A 26,953-nucleotide genomic window follows, 5' to 3' on the forward strand; every position below is an offset into this window, starting at 1 on the left:
TCAGTTCCTTCACAGGTGTACCTCTTCTGTCTCCAGGTTTCTGCACAGATGTCATTTCTTCAAAGGTGACCACTCAGTCTAAAATTGGCCTGCACAGCTCATCATGTGTCTTTCTTTCTTTTTCTTTTTTCTTTTCTTTTTCTTTTTATTTTTTTTTTTTTGAGATGGAATCTTACTGTGTCGCCCAGGCTGGAGTCCAGTGGCGCATTCTTGATTCACTGCAACCTCCGCCTCCCAGGTTCAAGCTGTTCTGCTGCCTCAGCCTCCCGAGTACCTGGGATTAAAGGTGCGTGCCACCACACCCAGCTAATTTTTGTATTTTTAATAAAGACAGGGTTTCACCATATTGGCCATGCTGGTCTTGAACTCCTGACCTCAGGTGATCCATCTGCCCTGGCTTCCGAAAGTGCTGGGGTTACGGGTGTGAGTCGCTGCACCCGGCCTTATAATGTGTCTTTCTTTTCCCTCATAGCACTTGCTACTCTGTAATTACACTCTTCATTAATGTGTTCATGTCTTTCTTCCCTACCTCTCCTCCTAGTGCAAAAGCTTGGTGACCACAAAGAACTTGTCTGTGCTGATTACTGCTAGATCTTGGATGTCAAACACAGTGACCACATTATGGATGCAGTGGAAAATTGTTAAACGAATGAACAAAGTATAGGTTCTGCCAGTTTCCTTGGTAGGAGTTAAATGCCAGTATATGTTTATATTACCTTAATTTGTTTTCTTTATCTATAAATAAATCTTGCCTACTTCTGTTTGCAGGGTAAAATTAAGGTGATTTTCTTCTGCAACATGATTGAGCTAGCATACTCTCCAGGAGGGAACAGACAGGCATTCTGAAAGGATGTTCAGTATTTTTAGAGCCTTTTATACATTTGTTTCTACTGTTGTGCTAATATGCTAATGTTTATCAAGGTTGTATTTTTTTCCCTCCCTTTCTTTCTTGCTGCTGGCAGAGCAGCAGTATAGAGTTATGCAGCAAACCCTCCTTTGGGCATTTGTCCTTACTACAAAGTATTTTACATTTCTTTGCTCCTTAAAATATATGCTGCTTTTCTGCTGAACCTAGGATAAAAAGAACAAGGCAGTATCTTTGCGAATCTTAATTATTTTGAGTTAGTGAAACCCATCCAGCAACCTCTCTTTCACACCTTCCCATTTTCCCAGTGAACCTCATATTCGGTACAGCTCTGTACCTTCCTGCAGTGAAGTCTATAAACCAGAGCCTCCTGCTTCTTCTCTTGCCCCAGTTGACTTCAAGGCTCAGGGCCCATGTTTGTGCCCTGGGAGATGATACACCAGCACTGCCTCATTAAAGGGCACGGGCTCCTCAGTCAGACATACCTGTATTTAAAATATGGCTTTGCCTCCAACCAGCTGTGTCATCCTGAGCAGGCACTTAGTTACTCTGATCCTTCATTTGCTTATCTGTAAAATGGGCTTCTGCTGGTATCTTCCTTTATTTGGAGAATTTCACGAGGTAATGCTTTCCAAGTGGAATAACACAGTTTCTGGAATTTCATGGGACTCAGAAATGTTCACTAGTATTTGATTTGGATCAACAATGTAAGACTTTGCCAAGGCACCCCAAGAAGAATGAATTCTAAAATAGCAACCTGTTATGATCCAATTTCTGGATAATCTGAAAGCTCAACTGTCAATTCTTTTTTGGAACTACAGGTGATTTTATTATTATTATTTTAAACTGATGCTGCTTGCTTTACTGCTGGAGGTCTTAGGTAAGACACGTGGCACTATCAGAGGTGCGTTGTCAATGGAACAAAAATGGCCTCGGGCGCTGGTCCGATCCTAGTCTGATGTTCTATGAAGAATAACTCAAGTGTTGTTTCTCTTGATGCGGGAGATTTAAAGTACTTTTCTTCTCTAGCCATCCACTCTAATTAAGTTTTACATCCCTTCAACACTGGCTTTTGAGGTACCATATCATCATTATTATTATTACCAATTTGTCAGCCGCTTTATTTTTTCATACTTTAAAATGGAAAACAGTAATTTTAGGTCAGGAATGGCTGTATAGTTTTTGTCTGTGGTTGTTCCAAGTAGTTTTTAATTGACACAGAATTTACAGACTGACTGAAAAGAGAAAAAGTCAGATGTGATAATAGAAAGCTCATGGGTTTTTTTTAGGCAGGGGGACCTGGGTTCAAATCATGACTCTCTCTCAATCAGCTGAGTGGCCTTAAACAAGCTACTTAACCAACCTGTCTCACCTTCAGACTTCTTCTGTGAGATGGGGATAACCTAGTTCAAATGAGATGAAAAGTAAATTTACTTATACTAAGTAGCACATTTTTTCTTTTTGAGACAGAGTTTTACTCTACCGCCAGGCTGGAGTGCAGTGGCGCGATCTCGGCTAACTGCAACCTCTGCCTCTGGGGTTCAAGCAATTCTCCTGCCCCAGCCTCTCTGTAGCTGGGACTACAGGCACGCGCCACCATGCCTAGCTAATTTTTGTATTCTTAGTAGAGACGGGGTTTCACCATGTTGGCCAGGATAGTCTCAATCTCTTGACCTTGTGATCCACCTACCTCGGCCTCCCAAAGTGCTTGTATTACAGGTGTGAGCCACTGCGCCTGGCCCTAAGTAGCACATTTTAAAATGCTTTCTGAATGTGAGATTTTTCTAGTTCTTCCTTTTGCAAATTACTGTTCTTTTTCTGTGATTGTTGAGTGATTCAAGTATAGAAGTTCCATGATTAGAGTTTAAAAATACCTCCACAAATGTATTTAAAACAATGAGCAGGGCTCAGTGGGCACTATTAAAGCAAAATTATTTATATGATTGCCTACTATTTTTATCTTAATGATTGTCAGGTGTCTACTTGTTACCCCTTTCCTCCTCTTTTATATTTCTGGATTAAATAATAATAGCTAACTTTTTTTGGGTACTTGTCATGGGCACTGTTCCAGTTTATTTGCATATATTAACTCATTTAATCTTTACAACAGCCTTTGAAGACGGGCCTGTTAGTATCCTCTATTTTATAAATGAGGAAGTGAAACTCATATTAGCTGCCATTTCTGCCATCCATAGGGTAGGTAGGATCTCTCTGTACGCCTTCTAGAATTTAAGAACTCAGCCACAGGGGGCTAATTAATTGGTTAATTCATTTTCTTACAGTGTGCAAAACAGGGAGAACCCAAGTGGGGAGTGGTGAAGAGTATTGCAGTGCTAAACAAAAGTGCCATTCTGTTTTCAAAGGTGACTTCCAGTGAAGACTGCTCTTTAGCGTGAACGTGGAGGGAAAAATAACAGTGTCAGTACCCACAGTCCTACTCTTCCTTCTACATCTGACATTATTATTTTTTTCCTTTCCATAGGCTTAGGCTTCTAATCCCAATGGTTACTTTTCTTACCTATTCTGTAGCATGTTTTCATGCTGAAAGAGAAGTTGACATGCTGGTGTCATCATATTAAGGCCTAAACAGAACAGCATTATTGGTATTACTATTTTTCCTCTTACAAACAGGATTCCACTTAGTCTCTTTTATGGGATGGCACAGTTAAAGTGCCTTCTTCATCAGAGTCTGTTTTAAACAAGCAGGCCTTTTATTTTATGACACTTATATTGAGACACATTGAGTTATATCTGTCTTTTCATTTGCACCAACACGTTTATTTGAGGCCTCATATTTCCTAGGTAACGTGACTAAGGTAGATTTATCGGTGCTAATTTGCATACAGAACAACACTGGCAAAACTAAAATATAACAAACACATACTAACTTTTGACTTGCCACAGCCCACCAAGCATCTGCCTTCGTTGCCATGCCTGTAATGAGAGGGAAATATATTTTCCTCTGAGTTTACAGCTGATTCCTTGTTTGTATTCCACTGTCGTCACTGCTGTTGAGAGCTCGAAATGAGGTTTAAGAGCCTCTTCATATCTAACAGCAGGAGTTTATATTAGAGGTGGTAGTTCTGTATAACAGAAAATGCGGCTTTTGCTCACCCCACCTCGATTTCATACCACATTTGAAGAACCCTGCTACATTTAAGTAAGGGGCAAGCCGTTTGTTTTGCAGACAAGTTAATAGAGACTTAAGGCTACACCATTGTGTTAAAGCCTGGCTTTTATTTCTTTTTATCAATGTTACTTTTAAGTAGATTGATATTTATGGCACAAATAATAAATGAATTTATTTAAAAATTCATTATTAAAAAAATTTTTTAAATTATAGATTAGGTTGAAATTTCTTGGTCTGCCCTTTCCAAGTTTACTGGCAATAGCTTGGTGAACATCATCTGGATCTTTTCCTATACATTTACTTATGCATGTATCTGTCCTTAGAAGATACACATTATTGCTTCATGTGTGAACATGTGTGTCTAATATATGTTCTTCTGTTGTATATATTGTTCTGCAACTTGCTGGTTTCTTTTAGTCTTGTGCCTTGTAATCAATGCTACCATGTTCAGACTTAATAGGCTAGATTAGTCAGTGCTGTTATCATGAGTTATTCCTAAGATCTCAGTGGTTAACAGGTCAAACGTTTATTTCTCAGTCATCCATATGTGGGTCAGGTGACATCTCCCATGTTGTAACACTTACAATCCAGCCTAATCTCACCTGTGAGTCCACCATCTCCACATGTGGCTTCCAGGTCCTTGTAGCCAACAAATAGGGCTCTGGAGGGTTGCACATGGTCTCTTAAAAGTTTTGGCATACTAGCTACAAGAGAACTGAGAAATGTAGGGGTACACATAGTTACTTGGTGATACTGTGTTGCCACAGATAATGTTAAATAGTTCACACAGTCAGAATATATTATAGTTTATTTTACCAGTCTCCTATTTGATGGGCATTTGGATCATTTCCAGTCGTATCCTTTTGTTATGTACAATTCTCCAGAGAAGATCCTTGCATGTATCTCTGGTACATGTTTTGCTAGGATGGATACCCAGGAAGTAGACTTCCCAGGTCAGAGAATGAGGGTGCTTTAGTTTTCATAAACACAGTCCAATTGTTTTGGAAGGTGGTTGCACTAGTGTTCTGTTGTAAGGATAGTATCTGAGAAAGTACATTTCACCAGACCTTCAACAACAATAGTATCAGATCTCGTGTGTGTGTGTGTGTGTGTGTGTGTGTGTGTGTGTGTGTGTGTGTTTGTGTTCAGTGGCATCTTCATTCCTTTGGCAAAATGGCTTCTTCTGTTTTGTTTGAATTTCTGTTTTCTTGATTACTAGTAAGTCCTGGGCTCTTTCTAATACTGCTTTATGCTGCCTTCCCAAGTGTGCAGTACTAGTGTGCAAAGTCCGGCTGAAGAAGGATGGAGCAAGTCCAGAGCCAGTGGGTAGACGATTTTCCCTTTCAGGGGTGCCCATCTCAGGGACATTTCTTTTGATATTCTCTATTGATTCCCCCACGTCCCCACCCCAGGTGCTTTTTCTGTTGTCTCTACACCTCTAATTTTAAAACCATGGGGCGAAGGATGATTTTTTGGGCATGTCATTTTTTTTTTTTTTTCTGTGTAGATGTCTAGTTTTGTGCTTGGAGTTTTTATGTCAGTTTTTACCCACTTAGCCACTATCTTGTTATCTCCTGGTTCCCTTTGTCCCCTGCCTCATTTTTCATTCTTTTTCTGAAGCTTCTGCCCCCCTGTTCCCATAGGCCCTTCAATCTTTATGTGCTGCTTTTCTTCTAAGTTGCATTTTTCCCCTTCCCCTCCAAGCTTAGAAATGCTTGCTCTATCAAAGAAACGCAGGAAGGAAGGGAATGACGGCAAGGATATTGTACGAGTCCAAAGGGAACAAAACCTAGGTGCCCACCTACCCTAGCTAGTTTAAGGGTGTGATGCTGTTCCTAAGATGGTCACTTTGCCAAAATCCATGTGAAGGAAGGAAAAAAGCTGGGAATTAGTCCAGCTTTCATCAGGCCTGTGGCTTACTATATGATCCCTAGGCAAGACACTTTCCCTCATTAGGCCTCCAGGTTCCTGACTGTAAACTAAGGCGATTGGACCCCAGTGGTCCCTTTATATCTTGAAACCCCAGTATTTGAAAGATGTGAGTAACTGGGAAACTTCTCTAGTATAGGGTCCCAAAGACCTTTTTAAAAGTGGATCATTGCCATTCCCCTTCACCTTCAGCCTGTGAAGCACTGTGTCAGTAAGGGCCTGTTGGGAAGACAGGGATTCTGTGAGATCATTTAATAGAATTTAACAAAGGGTAGGAAAGATTGTAAGGCACACAGGCTGGGGAGGCAACACAGAGATGGATGGACAACAGCAGGAATCTTCCGTGAGCCATAGGAGAGGAAGGAAGTGGTGCTGGCAGAGTCTAGCGCCAGCTGTTGGAAGCAGAAGTCACAGCAGGGGCGATAGTGGGAGCTGGAATGTGGAAGAAAGGGCTGTCTGGAGAGACCTAGAGCTTCAGAGGAGTTGCTGTTACACCCACAAAGAGGACAACAAAGCCTGGTGTCTTCCCCCTACTGTTCATTCTCTGAACAGAGTCTCAAATTTAGGCAGAAGAGCCTGTGGCATGGTCCTGAGGGCAGGCTGGCAAATGACTGGCAGAAGCAATCGAAAGGCACTGGGGCAGATGATCTTTATACTCCATTCCATTCCTTGCATTCTAGAATTCATGGATTATCTGAGAGATTTTTCATGTCTCCTGCAGCAATGATGTTATTTTTAGGGTCACAACAGGTAGTTCTTCCTAGGAGTTGAAATAAACTTCTACCATTCTAGCATCTTAGGACAACATCTGTTCACGTCTCCACCTCCCTCCCTCCCAAAGCCTGGAGTAGCTACATTTTACCTTACATGAGCTCTGTCAGCATTTCATGACAGTCCTATTCCTGGTAGACTTTTGACGAAAGGGACAGTATTTTACTTGTCTCTTATCTCAGTCTGTATCACCACAGAGCCTCTGGGACCAGAATGCAAACACAGGGGACCAACAGTGTTACCCAACTGATTCAGAAGTTTTACTGTTTCAGAGTAACTTGTGATCTTGGGCAAGTTCAGCCCGTTTCCTAATTTGTAACATGGCTTTATTGGTCAGTAAAGCCAACTGGGCAAAAAGGTTGTGCAATAGTAACAAATAACCCCCAGAATTTCAGTGGCTAAGAATCCACAAAGGTGTATTTTTTACGACACATTTATGTAAAGTCACTTGGTGTATGTCCATCCTTACGCTAGTCCCTGGCTGATAGATAAGCTGCCATCTTGAATGTTGCCATTCCCCATATCTAGAGAGGGCAAACTTCGATGGGGTGGGAGGGATGGCAGTTAAACGTTGGCCTGAACATGTCACACAACGTATGTACTCACAACTTACTGGCTGGAACTAGTTAATTGATATGATACTGTGATATAATTAAAAAAATACATATTTGGTCTTTACCCCTGGTTCCTGGCACACAGTTCCGAAGACCCTTGGGATATCTGAAGTGATGAGTGTCCTTTGTACCCTAATGAGATGATTAGTGGTTGGAGTCCACTAGGTAGCTTCAGGATTGTGACTGGTTACTAGAAAGCCCAAGGCATAATTAGAGGGTTGAGACTTTCGCTCCCATCCTCCCAGTCTCTGGGGAAGAGAGAGGGACTAAAAGTTGAGTTAATCGCCAATGGCTAATGAGGTAACAGTCATGCCTATGTAATAAAACCATAAAACCTTAAGAGGATATGGTTTGGAGAGTGTCCAGATTGCCAAATATATGGCGGTATCTGCAAGGTGGTACCCCCAGAGAGGGCATGGAAGCTCCATGGACATACCTTGTTATGTACTCCTCCTCCATCTGGCTGTTCACCAGTGTCTTTTGTCATATCCTTTATAAATAACTGGTAGATGTCAGCAGTGGTTTTTGTGAGCTCTGTTAGCCATCCTATAAAATTAATTAAACCCGAGGAGGGGGTCTTGGGAACTCCCAATTGATAGCTGGTTGGTCAGAAACACAGGTAAAATAACCTGGGGTTTGTGCCTGGCATCTCAAGTGGGTATAGTCCTGTGGGACTGAGCCTCTAACCTGGGGGATCTGATGCTAACTCTACGTAGTAGATACGGCATCACCTAACTTCGGCTGAAGTAAGGAAGTGCTTAGAAGGAAGAAGACCGGGGATATTTCTTGATTTGCACTAATGACAGCTACAGAGAGAAATAATAATTCTTGACATTTCCTGATTGTTTTAACCATGAAACATGAATATTTAATATAATGCCTAGCTCATAAGTGCTCAGTTAATAGTAGATGGAACTATTATTGTTATTATTATTCAGCAGTTTATATTACATTTCCAGCATACTTTCTACCTTCCATTTGCATAGCAGATTTCTCCTCACCCTTTTTTACGACTGAAAATGCAGAAGTAAACATAAATTATTCTTCTGTAGATGTATCACATTTTTTTTTTTTTTTTTTTTGAGACTGAGTCTCACTCTGGCACCCAGGCTGGAGTGCAGTGGCACAATCATAGCTCACTGCAGTCTCAGCCTTCCAGGCTCAAGTTGTCCTCCAGCCTCAGCCACCGAATTAGCTGGAACTATGGGCATGCACCACCACACCCAGCTAATGTTTTCACTTTCTGTAGAGGCAGGGTCTCACTATGTTTCCCACGCTGGTCTTGAACTACTGGGCTCAAGCAATCCTCCTGCCTCAGCCTCTCAAGATGTTGGGATTACAGGTGTGAACCACTGCACCTGCCCACACCCGGCTACAAATTCTTAGTAAGTGGAGTTGTCTTGAAGTTTTAGAGCCAGTCACGGCCCTAGTCTTCCAAGTTTTGGATTGACAAAAATAGGTGATTATTCTGTAAAAGAATTCCTTTGTGGAGTGATAGCCGGGTGTCATCAGTGGATTTGGAAATGTGCTCACTGTCCTGGTTTTCAATTTAAGAGCAACAGACTTTAAGCTGGCTTTCATTTGAGTCAGTGTGGAAACAGTCAATATATGTTATATGTCTGTGAACCTGGCCTCTGGATCAATTGCAATTAGTTTCCAGCAGATTGCATTAACATATCTACAATTAATACGGCTAGTGTTCTGATGAAAAGGAATTGACCACAGCCACAGTGTGGCTGTTTTTAGTCTCCCTCAAAGGCTCTTTTCAAACTATATTTTTTCTTCTTTGTTAATGGCTTTAAATTGGTACGTCGACGTAGACATCATCTATTGACTGTTCCTATTTGCCTTTTAAGAGTGGTCCTAGATAATAGCACACAGCTAATGTTTAATGTTTTCTTTCACTAAGGGGCTTTTTCGCTAAATGCCTTAAACTTGTATTTTTCTTTGTATGTTATGTAACACGCTATTAAGACTATAAAGCCTTTGAGTATGTTCATTTACAGAATTTTGTGTTTTTCAAATTACTAATGTTTCATCAAGACTTAAAAAGTAAGATTAAGAAATAATGTGTAGTTAAAAAATAATATATAGTAAATGATGTGAGCATTGCTTGTCTGACAATTTATTTTTATCCCAGTATTATGTATTTCTAAAGAAGAAGTATAGGCAACTTCAATATTTAAAGCAAAACCAAACCATCATTAGCAGCAGCTACAAGGACAGAACAGAGAGCTATCTTTAGGCTTGATCATGTTGAAATTTGAATTTTTTACCAGTGTGTATACATTATATTATGTTTATTTCAGGTCTTAAGGACTAACTTGTACTTTTTTTATTTTTAGAGGTGGCCAGTTTCTGGGAATGAAAAATTGTCTGTTTCAGGAGACAAAAGGCAAGGTTGATTCATTTGGCCATCTAAGTGGCATTTTTTGGGTGTCTTTCATATGTCAAGCACTGTCACCTTCTTCATAGAGATACAGAGAAGTTTAAGGCACACTTTCTACCCTTTAGTGGAACACAGTCTAGTTGTGGGGGTATAGAACTTTGAATTACCCATTTCAAAAGAGCTCCATGAATACATCATAGCTTGGGGATGCCAGAAGAAAATGACATTTTAAGGACACAATAGATGTCCTGAAAGGTAATGGCTCCATGTGATGAAGCCCTGTGGGTCTCACTTTTATGGTCTGTGTGACACTGACTTGGACATCCACCAAAGCCATGGACAGAAGCCAGTAGGGATTGTATCAGGTGATGTCCACGTACTATCAGTCTTGTGATCCAGTTGTATGATTGATTCTTTTGGTTTGTGCATTAACTATATTGTCATCCTTCCTCTTCCTCTTGTGTTTCCTTTGCATATGACTCATGGATGGAAAGGAGTTTACATTAAGTGTATTCATTTTTCCTGTTTTTTTTTTCCTTCTTTTAAAAATGGGGCTTACAGATTTGGTAGGGAATACCGTTGATATTATTGGATTAAATGTAAGGAATTTATTTGTTCATGTTATTGTGTCCTTTGATTATGTCCTTTTAACGCAAATAAACACATAGTGCATATTGGAAAACCATTTCTACTTGAAACTTAAGTAAATTTCCTTTAATACACAAGTTGCAGTTTAGGAGCTAGTTTAATTAATAGTGAATCTTTCAGGTTATTGCACTCAACCTTGGTGCATGAAAGAGATAATCTCATTAAACACACAATGGCCCTACCTAGACTCTGTTAAAAACTATGGTAAAGAAATGAATTAGTCTCTGGCCCAGTGACTTCAGAGTGTTTAAACAAATTTCCTGAAAAACCTTACAATGATTAACAATCTATATACAGTTATTAAAATAATGCTATGCTCTTTATTTATTTGGGGTGAGAGGTGGGGAGCCATATCCACATAATACAGTCCTTAACAGTTTTTAAAATAACTTATTTTGAAATACTTGTAGACTCACAGGAAGTTGCAAAAATAGTATAGCAGCCCCATGTACTCTTCATCCAGCTTCCCCTAATGCTGACACCTCATGTAGTTGTGATATAATATCAAAAGCAGGAAATTGATATTTGTGTATTACTGTTAACTAGACCACAGACCTCACTCAGCTTTCAGCATTTTTAAAAAACTTGTATTCATTTGTGTGTATGTAGTTGTCCTTAACAGTTTTTGTTAAAAAATAATTAGGCATGAATTCAAGTGGATTTTTTTTTCTTTTGCTTCTCTCAACTCTGGGTTGCAGATTGCCAGTCGACAGTACCTCCAAGACTGGCCATGTAGGTTGACTTTTATTTTATTTGCTGTTAATGAATGTTCTTACCTCTCTCCTTCAATTTCTGTAGGCAGTTCAATTAACCTCCAGAAGATGGCTGAACCTGCAGGAATACCAGAGCAAGAAACTGATGTCTGACAATGGAGTGAGAGTTCAAAGATTCTTTGTAGCAGACACTGCGAATGAAGCTCTAGAAGCTGCTAAGAGACTAAGTAAGCTGATTGATAATGGGTGAAGTACACTTGCCCAAATCAGTGAATTCACACGTAGTGGTTTCCCACTAGTTAATTTTTTGTCGTTGTGGATTAAACTGACAGGGACAGATACAGGGGAGAGCTTAGAATTGCAAAAGCAAAAAAGTCCAAATTGCCTCATGTACATGTGTGTAAGTGTGCAGGAATCACGTGGTCACTGCAGCATGAAGGGAGAGGTCTGCTTTCAGAGCTTTGTCCCTGTTAGTCTTCAGTCCTGCTGACCTGGGAGGACATGTGGAATCACAGGACAGCCTTCAGTGTGATGGCCTGGGTGTAGGAGAATAGAGCCTTTCTTCCCTGGCACACCTAGAGGTTTCCTCTAGACTGGGCCCTGCCTGACCCATGCTGCATGACATTCACAGGCACCTCTGTGTCCTCATTTCCACCAGGATCACTCACTGGAGGCACTTGGCCTAAGTGTCAAAAACCTTAGAACAGGCTCTGTGGGGTGGCTCATGCCTATCATCTCAGTACTTTGAGAGGCTGAGGAGGGAGGATCACTTGAGTACAGGAGTTTGAGACCAGCCTGGGCAACATAGCAGAACCCGTTTCTACAAAAACTAAAAAAATTAGCCTAATATGGTGGTATATGCCTGTAGTCCTAGCTACTCTAGAGGCTTTGGCAGGAGGATCACTTGAGCCCAGGAGTTTGAGATTGCAGTGGGCTATGATCACTCTAATACACTCTAGCCTGGGCGCCAGAGTGAGACCTTGTCTCTCTTAAAAAAAAAAAAAAAAAATTAGAGCAACAAACAACTTCCCTTTCTTTTTAGTGTCCCTTAGGGAGGGTGTGTCCTCAGAAATTCTTACAGTATGAGCATTAGGGTGTTTTCATCCCAGCTCTTTTTGAAATGAAGAATCATGCAACTGCGGAGCATGGTTCAATAATGTGTGCAGGGAGTGGATGGAAGCCTTCAACAATATTTGATAACACAAAAAGGAAATTGTGATCCATGTTAACTAATAAAGGAAATGATAACTGCAATTTAAAAAAGCAAAAAAACATCAATTTAGGAAAACTTTATTCTTTTACATGAGATAGCAGCACATGGGATGTTGCTTCATGGTAATTTTTCAGAGATTTTAGTCACTATTTCACCCACTTCTGTCAGCTGTGGGTTAGTGGCTGGGAGAAACATGGCTGAAGGGCTTGAGAAGCCTTTGCAGGGTGAGTCATTTGTCGACATCCTTCTTTAAGTCCCTTAGAACATGGAGAGAGTGCCCTCTGAGTGACTGGAGGAGACCAAAGACAAGGGCATGACTTTAAAGTCAAGCTAACTTTGCTTCAGTGTTTTGCCCTCCCTTTTACCAGCTTTGTAATTCTGCAGAAGTGCCTTCTCTGTCCTTGCCTCAGTTTCTTTAGGTCAAAGCTAATAGTACTTATTTCACAATGCTATTGCGAGTCTTTAGGAGTGTATTAGTCTATCTCATGCTACTAATAAAGACATATCTGAGAATGGGTAATTTATAAAGGAAAGAGCTTTAGTGGACTCACAGTTCCACATGGCTGGGGAGACCTCACAATCATAGTGGAAGACAAAGGAAGAGCAAAGGGATGTCTTACATGGTGGCAGACGAGAACTTGTACAGGAGAACTCCCATTTATAAAACCATTAGATCTCGTGAGACTTACTCACTACCATTAGAACAGTATGGGGAAAACTTCCCCGATGATTCAGTTATCTCCCCCGGCCCCACCCTTGACATATGGAGATTATTACAATTCAAGGTGAGATTTGGGTGGGGACAGCCAAACCGTATCAAAGGGAGATTGTTGTGTGGTAGAACATCTAGCCCATTTTCCTACTTACAGATCCAGATATTAGGGATCAGGTCCTGCTGTCTGCCTTTCAGTAAGCATCCCCGCCTGTGGCATACAGACTTTGTAGGTATCAGTCTGGAGTGCCACTGTCTAATAGGAGTATAATGTGAGCCATGTAAGTATTTTAAAGTTTTCTGACAGTCACATTTAAAAAATGAAATAAAGGGTGAAATTAATGTTAATAATATATTCTGTTTACTCCAATATATTTAAAACAACATCATTTCAATGTGTAATTAATATAGAAAGTTATCAACAGGATATTTTGTGTTCATTTTTTTGTCCCGATCTTCAGAAACCTGGTTGGAATGCTACGCTTCCAGCACATCTCATTTCAGACTAGTCACATTTCAGGTGCTCAAGAGACTCATGTAGCTAGTGGCTACCATCTAGGACAGTGCAGATGTGAACACTAGAAAGATTTGCATGTGCATCCTTCAGCCTTGGGAATGCAGTTGTTTCCCACTAAAAATAAAGAATTGTGCATCTGCTACTCAATCTTGTCCAGGGACCAGTAGCAAAGGTTGAGAGTGTAAGATAGAGGCACTCCATATTTCAATATTCTAATTTTCTATGTTCTTTTAAGAGTAAGTGCGCAGGTACTTCAGCTAGTAATTGTTGTTCTTTGAACTTTTTAAAGTTCTCCCAGATGCTAATACACCAGACCCTTTCTATGTTATGTCAGTTGAAATGTATATGTATTCTTTTCTGGAACAAATATTTATCGAGGGTCAACCATGTACTAGGCACTGAGGACACAGCTGTGGAAGACAGGCAAACCCTTTTTCTTCATAGAATTTACATTCTAAAAAGAAATTAATTTGTGACTTTCAGATGTTAAATGTAGAAATTGAAGTGACTTATATTTTAATAAATGAAAATTGGTTTCATTTTTAAAAACTATCAAGATTGTTTTTTACCATGAAAGAATCCCAGTAAAATTAGATCTAAACCTGGATGAGAGCTCCTCAGTGAACTTTGATGATAGACTCAGTAAAGGTTAGTACTGTATTCCAGCCTTTTCGTAAGAAAGGATCATTTTTGTTTTATACTCTTGTGGTTTGGGGATTGGGAAGTGAGAGCAAAGAAATGTAAAGTTCAAGTTGGTCTTTGATCTTCATTTCCCCATTATTTTCTTAAATACAGTGAAGCACTAGCATTACAGCTATAATTAAGTTTTTTGAGAGAATTCTGGAGGCCAGCTGATTACTCCCCTCACCCCTCTTAGGCATAACACCTAATCTCTTTGAGATATTCCTGGAGATATGCACTTAGTGAACTAATTGACTTCTTAGTTATAGTTTTGTTTTATGAACATTTCTTTAGCCATTGTATTGTGGTTGGGGATTGTATACCATGCTTTTTATTTGTATTTATTTTTTACTTCTTTTAGAGACAGGGTCTCACTCTGTCACCCAGGCTGGAGTGCACTGGTGTAATCATAATTTACTGCAATCTTGAACTCCTGGGCTCGAGTGATCCTCCCACCTCAGCCTTCAGAGTAGTTAGGACTACAGGCACACACCACCACACCTGGCTAATTTTTGTGTCTTTATTTTTTGTAGAGATGGGGTCTCTCTGTGTTGCCCAGTTTGGCCTCAAGTGATCCTCCTGCCTCAGCCTCTCAAAGTGCTGAGATTACAACCGAGAGCCATTGCACCTGCCTGTATCATGCTTTTAATAGAATTTCTGCTCTGGAGGAATGAGCAATGTTGCATTGACGTGTTGGGGCTGGGGCAAGGGAGGGACGAAAAAGAGACAAAGCAATTTGAAGTAAAAGAAAATTAGTTCTTCAGGTATGCTCTCAAGAAATACAAACTGGATAAAGGTTGAGAATGATAAAAGGATTGACAAAATCAAACTGGATAAAGGAATGGAGAACGATGCATGGTTGTGTGTGTGTGCATATAGGAGTGTGTGAGTGTGTGTGCACGCAGGTTTCACCTGTGCATATCTGTGATGCCCCTTAAGGTGGTATGGCCAACAGAGGGCCTCCCTGTGATTCTGTCTAGAGCTAAACAGGAATTTGGAAAATTCAAGCTCCTTATTTGGTGAATGAATGAGTAATCCTTCCCGTACTCAGTGAGTAGTTTTGGTAGAAGGAAGGTCTCTTCTGATTTCTGTTGTTGAATAGTTTTGATCTAAGGGGAAATTTATAGCATTAGAAGAGGAGATGGAACCAATTCTAGTTGGTTAAAAGTGAAATTAGTTGATCATAAATGTAAAAATTGTGTGCACATCACTGAGATTACTTGGAGAGAGCAAAGCAAGAAGAATCTGGCAAAATTTCAGAGTGTTTACATTCTTGTCACCACAAGATTGACAGAACCAAGAGCACGATTGACATTTTAGCAAATAGATTTGAGGTTAAGATTAAAACTGGATTATGCACACATCTTCCTGATTGTCCTGAAAAAATGGGACCTTCACCTTGTAATTATGATACCATCATGGGAGAAAATTACCTAGAATGATAATGTGTCTAACATTGAGAAAGTGCTATATAAGATTTTATTGCCATCATCATCAACACATCATTGTTGTCGGTGGCAGCAAATTCCAGGAGGTTCACTGCTGTTGTGATTCTAACTCACAGAGAGATCAGAGAGATCGTAATAACTATCCTGTTAATCATGGGTTAGGAAAGTTCATATTTTAATTAGAAAGTTTTGTAAATAATTGAAAGATATTTGCTTACCTTCCTACTTTATTCATATTTTGATGTGTTTTGAAATGACATTTTATAAAATATTTTGAAAATAAATGTGACGTTAATCATATCTGTTGATTTCCAGGGTGATCTCTCTGTGGATTGTCTCGCAGATCTCTTTCTTTGTGCCTGAAGCTGCATTCCTAGTTGTCTGCTGACCACTTGTTCATGAGTGTCTTTTGGCATACCTGACCTAAATGGAACTTGTCATCTCTTGGTTGCTTCAAACTTTCTCTTCCTCTTCTGGCTACCCTACTTACCCAGCTGAAATAGCTCTGCATCATTAATGTCTCTCATGTCTACTATATTCAGTTGGTCACCAAATTCAGTCATTGCTTATGTCATTTTACAAGCAAGAAAACAGGCAAGATAAAGTTAAAAAACATGCCGAGATTGTAGAACTAACTGACAAAGATGTTGGGATTTTAATCCAGTCAGATTAGATGAAATCTCCCCTAGCATTTTCCTTTTTGCTAACTTGATGATGTTTTTGAGAGATTTTTATGTGTGGGTCAGCATTTTAAACGTGGAAAATGCATATTAATAAAAGTAGAAGATTGGATTAAAACTAGATGTGGCAGGTTTTAAGGTGCAATATATAGAAACTGTGCAATCTGCAGATATTTTCTTAATGATTCATTTGCTTTTATCTCTGGGCAAATAGAACCTTTTGCTGTGTAGTTACGAAAAGCTTGTTAATTTGAACACTTGTTTAAAATGGGTAATGCAAACATTTTGTTTCTGAAACACTGTTCATAATGGTAAGATATTGAGTGAGATCCTCATTTTCTTGCATAGAAAATGGATTTATGTCTGAGAGAGCGAATTTGGTTAGAATTAAGTTTTTAATGTGTGGATAATATTCACTGCTGCTGCCGTTTATCGGAGCCAACTTTTATAATCATGCTTTAAAGGAGGAATTGTTTACAATGCATACAGTTTTCTTAGGAGGCATATTAAGTACATAGTTTTCTTCTCTTATGGATTAAATTAATGAATACAGTCAGCAGATCATTACAGAATACCTACTGTGTGAAAGACTGATCTTCATGTTACCCTTTCAGTTCTCTTTGAAGGTGAGTGAAGGATTGTGTCTCTCATATAACTGGAGATACCTGTCTTAAAAAAAGTATTTGTATATAAACTTAGATGAAACGTATCTAGGACCACTATCTTTCAGTTTTTAGAGTCTCCACAATTTATTAATTATTCCACACATGTTGACATGAGACTCTTAGCATTTGATTAAGCAAGAAAATTGCATTTCAGAAACTCAGTTTTATTTTTTGTCAAGAAAGAAAATTGAACTATGAATGGAGAAATTAATCTTCTCTGGCCTAATGACATGCATCCTAAAATGGAGATAAGGAGCTTTTATTGAACTTGGCTAGCTTTTGATTGCTTTCAGCTATAACATGTTTCCATTCGTCAATATGATAACTTGTTCTTTTGGTTTTATGTAATCACATCCTAAAGCCTAGTGAATAACTTAACACCATTAAGGAATTGTATTTTATTTAAAAAAGGAACTGCTGCCCATTGGCTACTGATTGATACGTACTCTTAATCCGATAGGCAATTAAATACATTGCAAGCCTCCTTGATTGTTGTGGCTTTGTCCTATCACATGTGGTTAGGATCTTTCAAAAAGATCTTAATATCCTTTTTGTTGAGATGATGGTCATTTTTGTCTTATAATGACAGACAAGGATAACACTGATTTTTGTGAAGTAAGTTTTCCTTTTACCAACATATCAGCTGCCCATTATTTTGACTTTGGAGTCAATAATACAAAGCTGCTCCTAGGGTAATGGTATATGTGGTCCATGAGAGGTTGAAGCGGTATCTGCTTTCTAGGAATAACAGTGGCGTCCTCACCAGATAGATGGTTCCTGTGGTGTGATTCGTTTGTGTGCCTGGCTGCTCTTGGCCTCTTTGGTTCCATCCCATTTTTTAAGTCTGATTCTCCTGCCTTCTTGGTGATTATGTGAGCCTCCCAATTTCTTCTTTGTAATTTAGTTCATGCTTATTTCAGCTAGAGTTAATTTCTGTTGCTTGCTGCTAAGAACCTGGTCTCTTCGAGATAGAGTGCTTCTCATAGGTCCTCAGAGGCAGTAGGTGCTCACAAATAAATATTGTTATTCAGAAAATGTTCACTTGCTCATGCTCACTTGCAAATGCTCCTTAAGAATTGAAATTAATGGTTTTCCCTAACTGTATTTATAAAGAGGATATCCCATTCAACAAGTCGTAGCTTTTAATGACATTTTCTATTGTATGTATTTTTGCAAAGAGATCCCCCTTTTATAAAATGTTCTTTTTTCTTCTTCCTAAGTCTGCAAATATAAATGGTCTTCTCTGGTTGTCTCCTTAGAATTTCTCTGTGCTGGAATATCTTTTCCCTAAGTGTCTTGTGGTATTCACTGAATAGAAGCAGCAGGAGACCTGCAGAGTGAAGGGTGAGATCAAGGCGGGTTGTGGGCAGGCAGGCTTTATAGGAGTGTACATAGAGCTTCCTTTCAGTTTCCTCAGAAACAAATGAGAACAGTACTTTAAAACTCAATGCCTTAACTTCAATTTTAACAGCCTACTAAAGCAAGGATTAATTCTTCTTACACTTTAACCAGTAAAAATAATAGTGGTGGCGTTAAAGCTTTGGGCCTTTACCACGTGCCTGGTGTTGTGCTGAGCATTTCATAAATATTATCTCCTGGAATCTTCATGTAAACCAAAGGGAAAGACTTTCCTTTAAGGACTGGTACTGAGTGTCACAAGATCTCTTCATGCCCATGATTGTGTATCCATGGTAACTAACATAATTTTACTTTCTGTCTTTTTAGTGTGTCATTAATGCAGTTATGTATTATCTTGTTTTTATTTTTATATTTTTAATTTTTTAATTTTTTGAGACACAGTTTTGCTCTGTTGCCCCGGCTGGAGTTAGGGGGTGTGATCTTAGCTCACTGCAACCTCTGCCTCCCAGGTTCAGGCGATTCTCATACCTTAGCCTCCTGAGTATCTGGGATTACAGGTGTGCACCACCATGCCCAGCTAATTTTTATATTTTTAATAGACACGGGGTTTCGCCATATTGGCCAGGATGGTCTCGAACACCTGGCCTCAAGTGATCTTCCCACTTTGGCCTCCCAAATTGCTGGCCTTTGGGAGGCCAAGTTGGGAAGATTGTAGGCCTGACCGACTTGTTTTTTTAAAGCTACCTCATTGAGAATGGGCAAAGAAGTTAGGTTGGCATGTGGTCTCATTTTCCAGGACTTTCCCGTGAAATATTATTCCCTGGGGGCCTTTGACTCACCCCATTGTAAAGTTTGGCAGTTTTGAAAGTTCAGAGGGTGCTTTATGCTATAAATTCAGAAAAACTTTACCTAGGGTAAATGACATAGGACCTCACTGCTGTGATCTCTCTGTCTGGGTGGATTGCCCCTTTTAAAGAAATCTTAAACATAATTAGACAAATCTTTTCTGATTATCAAAGGAACATGCTCATTATTTTGATATTGGAAAATATAGAAAAGTACAAAAAAGTAAAAAAGAAGTAAAAAATATCTTCTAATCTTATTACTTAGAGGAAACCTGTGCTAATATTAACATATTTTCTTTCATTTTTCTTATGCATGCATTCATTCAGCGATATTAATTTCTGTGTACATGTGTATATGACATCATTGAGAGAGAATGAGCTTGTTTATAAATTTGGTGAGGTACTAAGTACAGTTTTGTTTATAATTTTTGTTTTAAAATTCTAAATTATAAAATGAACATTGTCTAAATATTAAATTTTTTTCCAAAATTTTATTTTAAGGTTTTATGATAATCTCTAGATTGACTGTGTTATTTCCTCTTGTAGTTATTTTTGGCTTGTTTTTCTCTGTATTGGCATATTAGGTAGTGCTAGCTTCTGAAGCACACGAGCTGCCCCATTCTCAGTAGCCTGGTGCAAGAAGGAGTTATTTCCTATTCACATAAAAATGTAGCATGATGTTCTTGGTCTGCCACAGGAACCCAGGCTCCTTTTGTTTTTCACTCTGCTGTCTTCCACACATGGCTCCCAAAGATGACCTGGAAAGTATGCCCATTCCCGCCACTCAAAAGGCAAAAAAACCATGGAGGATTGCATGTAGAAATCTGCATGGACTCTGTCATTTCAGCTAAAAGTGATTGCAAGATCTCAACCAACTTCAAGGGTGGCTGGGAAATACAGTTTCAGTCCATGCTTAGGAAAAAGAAGAAATGGGTTTGGTGATCATGTAGTGGTCTCTTCTGAAAGTAGTGTTTAGAATCTTGAAAATGTTTGTCTCTTTGCTTCAAGGCTTAGAAGAAACATGGGCTGTACAGTCAGAACAGAGCTCCCATCCCAGCCCTACTTTGATTGGTTACCCTAAACCACAATTTACTTGACTATAAAATAGGGGATAATAATACACACTTCAAGGAATGATTGAGATGACAACAAAGATAAACGAAACACGTTTCACACAAATGAGGCACTCACTAAGTTCTCTTTCTTTTTTTCTTCTTCTTTTGGATTGAACTGAGCCAGTGTTTTAAGCCATCGTAAAAGAAATACAAAACAATTATTAAAAACATCAACAGCAGATAAAAATAAAAATTTTCAATACTTTTGAAATAACACCCAAGTGTGAAGCTATATTTTTTATACAACTTGTCAGATAACTTGATAATGACTATATAATGACTCGTATACTGTTGGTTGATATTTTCTAGGTAGATGAAGATGTAAGTCAAAAGTTGCTTAATTTTTAAAGAAAATGAGCATCATACTTTCTTTACATTGCAACAGAATAAATATTACATATGGAATTATGCTTTTAAGATGCTACGCTATTCCCCAAGGTGGTTGTAACAGGCACTGGCAATGTTTAACAGATGTTCATAAATAGTACTAAGGCTGTACTTGAGTTTTCTAGGTTATGGACAAAAAAGTCAGAAAATGAATTGAGAAGGCTTAAAAGAGTTATGTTACTTGATCTACCTTAGGGTGAAAATTGGGTAAGTAAACAAGCTACCTCAGCTATGTAATTTTTTTTCTTTCATTCAACATCGAACAAGCTAAGAGATTTGGGAGTCTACTTCTCTCAAATTTAATGTGAGCCAAGTATTAGAATTTTTTTTTGTGTTTTTTTTTTTGTCTTCAGGCTTTTATTTGAGCAAATATACCAGTCACTTCATTATGGGGAAGAGGAAACAGATGGGATGTGGATAACAGGGGAAAAATAACAGTGCTAAAAGTATTTGATATGCAAAAATCAAATTGTTCCCAGAGTCTTCAGGTGCTAGATGTAGCACTGAAAAACAACTTTACATAAATATATATTTTCTTTATAAATGATCTGTCCATTAGCATCATAAACATGAGAAAACCTGGATCCCGTTGAGACACTCTTGCTCAGAATTTCTAACTACTGTACCTTGTTTAGTGGATTCAGTTTTAACTCACTGTGGCATACACAGTCAGCTGTGCATGACACAGTCACAATTTACCTTTCGCTCATTGTCCTCTCTTTATGCCTGTTACCCAGTGTGTGGCCACATCAGTTTCCTTCCTGCCTTCGTCCAAATTCTTTCTTTCATAGTTCACCTTTAATACGGTGAAGATGACTCTGGAGTTCACCTTGAATTCAAATCTTGCATTTGCTCCACGATAGCTTCACAACCCTAGGCAAGTTACTTAGCCTCTAGAATCCTCAGTTTCCTCATCTGTAAAATGGGCTTAGTAATAATGCTTCCTAGGAGAGCCAGGAGAGTGAAATGAGATCATGCCGTGTATAAAGTTTAGCAGAGTTGTATACCCTAAAGTTTCCAATAATGGGTAGTTAGGATCATTATCATTGTCACGATCTCCCAGTTTTTGTGGCTAAGCTTATCACCTCTTCAGTGATGTCTTTGAGAAGGCACTGTGGTAGTATTTAAGAAGGTGGGCTCTGGAAGAGACTGCCTTAGTTTGAAGCATAGTCCCACTCCTTTTTAGCTGTGTTGCAACTTCCGGAAGGCTCCATTTCCTCATCTGTAAAATATGGGATGTCAGTAGTGTCTACTCATGGGTTTGGTGGGAGGAGTGATCTAGGCCTTAACAGTGTCTGGCTCATAGGAAACATCAGTAGATGATGTGCTTTTTGCTGTTACGGTAAGTAGTGTGTTCCACCTCACAGCATACACTGGGTGGTGCAGGGGCTGTAATTTAACCTGTTGCCTCTGTACCCAGAAAGAGGAAGCACATTCCTTATGACGTAGTTGTGAGGTGACCTTTCACATGATACTTTTCATATACAAAATAAAGTATAGGTGTTTCTGTAAATCTGGACAGGTTTCAAGATTCATCTGGCATTGAAGCTTAGAATTTCTGTCTCTTAAGTGTAGGTGATCATCCCTATTGGTTTGCCTGGGACAGACTTGGATACATCTGTTATTCCAGAACTATTATTTACTGCAAATCCCTTTTACTCTCAAAGTTGTCTCCATTTAAAGAATAAAGTTTTTGGTTACCTGAGTAAGATTAAGGATGACTCTTTGATAGCAGCTGTCTTTAACAGGAAGCTTGTTTTGTAGGAAAGACAATGAGAGTTTTGGCCGGGCGTGGTGGCTCACACCTGTAATCCTAGCACTTTGGGAGGCCGAGGTGGGCATGTTGCCCGAGTTCAGGAGTTCGAGACCAGCCTGGGCAACACGGTGAAACCCCGTCTCTACTAAAATACAAAAAATTAGCTGGGCATGGCAGTGTGCACCTGTAGTCCCAGGTGCTCAGGAGGCTGAGGCAGAAGAATTGCTGGAACCTGGGAGGCAGAGGTTGCAGTGAGCCGAAATTGTGCCACTGCATTCCACCCTGGGCGACAGAGCAAGACTCCGTCTCCAAAAAAAAAAAAAAAAGGAAAAGAAAATGAGAGGTTTTTTTTTTGTTGTTGTTTGTTTGTTTTTTTGAGATAGAGTCTCACTCTGTCGCCCAGGCTAGAATGCAGGGGCACGATCTTGGCTCACTGCAACCTCTGCCTCCCGGGTTCAAGCGATTCTCCTCCCTCAGCCTCCTGGGTAGCTGGGACTACAGGTATCCGCCACCGTGCTTGGCTAATTTTTGTATTTTTAGTAGAGATGGAGTTTTACCATATTGGCCAGGCTGGTCTCGAGCTCCTGACCTTGTGATCCGCCTGCCTTGGCCTCCCAAAGTGCTGGGACCCAGACATGAGCCACTGCACCTGGCCAAAGATGAGAGCTTTAAATATTATCCCATCAATTCATGCAGCTTTTAAATGAAGGATGAACAAGAGAAGAAAGTGCCTTCCAGACAGTTTGGGATGACTACTGGGAGTGGGGTACAGAAATAGATAGGGAGGAGAAGGCTGCATTTGTTCTAGGGCTAAAACTTTCCCATTCATCTTTGCATTCCTGGTTCCTGGACCGTAGTATTAATTCCAGAAGTGGTTACTGAATGGAAGAGTTAATAAGAGAACAAAGACCTCCAGGAACCCTCCATCTAGGCTAAAAGTTGCCAAGCAGGACTTCTGGTGTACATACCCAGTGACTTTTCTCTGATGTCATTGGGTCATGATTGTAAGCTTTGTTTAAGGGAGAAGGTAAAACTAAGGAAGCAGCATCCCTGTGGGCAGTGGTGGGAAGTTGGGAAATTATGAAGGGACACATCAACTCGGTGTCTTTGCCTGTTGCCAGCCTCGTGTCCGGGGTTCTCTTCGGGCTGATCCTCCTGTCTGATGCCACAGAACAGCCTTAGTTGAAATGTGGGGATGGTTAGGTCTGGTATTACCAGGAATGAATCTCCTTAGACAAAGACAGCTTCACCTTCTGTGGGTTCTCTCTGATGCCTGGCAGGTCATGTTAACAAAAGTCCCTGGTCCATAGTGGCTTTTTGTTCTGTTTACATTGATGAGCTCTACTTTCAGTTGTAGGATCTTTGGATATGTGCTCATTTCAGTTTAAAGTTGTCCCAAATAAGCTCATCTCAGTGCCATCTTTGTCACTGCCTCCCCTACTTCTGGAAAAAACATCAGTATTCCTCAGTATTAGACAGTAGCTCTCCATCCTTGCCAGTGTCATGTGTGTTATAAGTGAGGGGACTATAAGGAAACCATGAGAGGGCTCAAAACCCCCTGTGATTTAAGTAATTTCTTTTCAATGGGACGTTAATTCATTTAACAGTTATTGAGTACCTGAAATGATCAGGTACTGAGGTTGGTTGGGCACAAGGATAACTACAAATGGTTGGTGCTTCCAAGACGTTCACTGCTTGGTAGAGAGACAGATGTGTAAACCCATAGGGATGCAGGAGTAGTAAAGGTGTGCTCAGATATTATGGCATGCAGGGAAAAGGGATGCCTATTCCACTGTAGATGCTGGGTGGTCAGGGAAGCCTTCTTGGAAGAGGCAAAAACTACTTTCCCTTTCTGACTCATTATTAAATATAATAAATTTAATGAACAGAGTTTTTTTCTGACCCAGGATAGAAACCTTGTCCTTAACTTTCTTTCTTCCTCCTTTGCTCTCATGAAAATTATCTTTCAAAATGATTGGCAAGAAATTGGCAATTCTAGCTTTAAACAGAGAAGTAATAACTGTGATCATCTTACTGTTTTATGTAAAGCTAGTTACTTGTGTTGATGGTAAGAGAGAGATGTGTTTTCCCATGGAAGTGTAGATGGCTGCTTTCTGAGATAGATCCTATAGACAACCCGTCAAGGGATACTACTTTAAATAAACCAAACCACTCCTTGCCTTTTAGGTCAGGAAACTTGTGGGTACCCACCCAGAGTTCATCAAACTAAGGAGGTTGGATGTTCATCAACCAAGCCTGTGAGAATGATGTATACACCAGAATGCCAATGGCACATTTACAAAATGGAATGATTTTCTCATGACTAGAATGTTCAGATCTGCCATCCTGATGTCTTAGGAGACACATTCATCTTGTTTTACCTTTATGCAATTCTTTTCCTTTTCAAGACAGAGCACATTTCAACAAAACCTTAGGCTTTCATTTACTTATGCTCTCATCAAATATTGATCTGGTATGTGTGCTAGGTGGTAGAAAATACAATGGATGAAATGTTTGAAAATTCAGTGTATCTATAATAAACACTGTTAAGTGTTTATCCTGCTTTATCTCACTGAATCCTCATGTGCCCTTTCTGAGATACGCCATTGTCCTAATCCATAGTTTATAAAATAATTATCTAAGAGGCCCAGGCACAATGGAACTTCTCAGAGTGATAGAGAAGCAGTCAGTGGCCTTTGCTTCCAAGCCCGAAGTCCAGGGACCAGGGCCTCCAGCATCTGGAGCCACGTTCATGAGGTTGCTTACCTTCACTTAGGATGCAGAGCCATCTCTTCACACCCTCTTTCTCCCGAAGGTCAATTCAAAACTCCCTAGACTGGGCAGACTCCCACCCTGGCACTCCTTTCCTGGTTGAGGCCTGGCTGACCTTCTGTGTCTTCCCTTCTTGGGGTGATTTTATTAGTCAAAACTCTCAGGAGCCCTGGTGCCTCCTCACCTCTGTCTTGAATACTGGAGGCAGCCCCCTTTAGCTGAACAAGGAACTGGTCTGTTGTGTTTCACATTACAAAGGTATTCTCAATATAGAAACACACCTACTTTTACAATTCACTGCCTTTTAACTTCACAGTGTTTGGAGTTTAAAGGGGTCTTTTGTGAACATCGAAGTCCCTGAAGAAGTGAATAGCTAAAATTTTCCACATGACCAGTAGTAGGGAACTATAACTAATGATAGAGAATGATACTTTCATTGCTTCCATTTTAACTCCTGTCGCTAAAGGCTTGTAATTTCATACCACACCAAACAAATTTTTATTTGTTCAGCTTCCTTTGACTTAAGCAAAGTAGTTTTTTTGGTGGGGAGGAGGTATTGTTATTGGAGTCTGATTTTGAGGTATTATTTCATTTGGAAAGACAGATACAACTAAAAATCTGGCGTAATTCTTTCTGGTTTTAAAAAAGTTATGTCCAGCCTACTCTTAAAAAATCAAACCCCTTTTGAACTTTTAATTTAAAACAATATCAATGATTACTAAAAGTCATCTATAGCTTTACTGTCTTACTGATTTTCACTTTCTGTTTTCAATAATAAAAATCTTTTACCCATCACATCAGAAGGTACCAGCCTAAGGGATTTTCTGAGCCTTTGGGTACCATTCAATTGGTATCCACTAACATATGCAGAAAATAGTTTGAATATTTGAGCTTGGTGAGGATGCAGAGTATAAGCAAACAAATTAACAAATAATTGACAGATTGTGAGAAATACTGTGACAGAAATACACAAGTTTCATGTTACAGGATAGTCAAGGAAGGCTTCTCTGAGGAGGTGATTTTTAAGCTGGCCTGTGAGGATGAACACGAGCCAGTCATGAGAACTGGGATGAAAGTGTTTCAACCACAGGTGATAGGACAGGCCAAGATCCTGAACTAGAAACAGCTTTATCAATTTGATAAACAGAAAGGAGATCGGTGAGAATGAAGTTTAGAAAAGGACAGTATGGTGAGGTCTGGCAAATGGGTTAGAGCCCAGATCATATAAGGCTTTGTGCTCAGGTAAGTATATTTGATTCTATTCTAAGTGAAATGGGAAGCTACCAAAAGGTTTGGATGAAATCCATGTCAGTTAGGTATTGCCTCAACAATGCTAGGTAACAAACCATCCCCAAACTCAGGGAGTCATTTGTTATTGCTCAAGTGTCTGCATATTAGTGGGTTGAGGTGGCCCTCTCTGGGCTCGGCTGCAAGCTGCAGGTTGGGTCCAGGCCTGTACCATGTGCCTCTCATCCTCCTTGGACTTGTGGGCTAGGCATGGGTGTAGTTTTCACAAGGAAGTGGCTGGAATGCAATAGAGGAAGCCCACCTGCAAGTGTGTTTCAGGCTCCTTGTTGCATCACATCTGCTAATATCCCATTGTTGGAATCCAAAGACAAGGGGTCAGGGCCTCTAGTGGGAAGAACTACATGGTCACTTGGAAAAGGGCATGGATCCAGGGAGAGATGAGGGATTGGGGCTAGTGATTTCTGCAGTGACCTGATCTTATCTATCTTATAAAAAG

The 26,953-nt window shown here is 39.8% G+C and overlaps 1 protein-coding gene across 4 annotated transcripts in view; it reads left to right on the top strand.

Moving 5' to 3' along the window:
• SUCLG2 (succinate-CoA ligase GDP-forming subunit beta) overlaps positions 1–26,953 on the top strand; it is a 406,175-nt gene that overhangs the window by 41,833 nt on the left and 337,389 nt on the right. For all 4 annotated transcript variants that reach the window (XM_063630773.1, XM_063630772.1, XM_063630771.1 and 1 more), the window contains exon 2: positions 11,145–11,286. In XM_063630773.1, the coding sequence (XP_063486843.1) occupies positions 11,145–11,286 (142 nt within the window). The remainder of the gene's footprint in view (positions 1–11,144; positions 11,287–26,953) is intronic.

Source organism: Symphalangus syndactylus, chromosome 21, assembly GCF_028878055.3.
Source record: "Symphalangus syndactylus isolate Jambi chromosome 21, NHGRI_mSymSyn1-v2.1_pri, whole genome shotgun sequence".
Lineage (NCBI taxonomy): Eukaryota > Metazoa > Chordata > Mammalia > Primates > Hylobatidae > Symphalangus > Symphalangus syndactylus.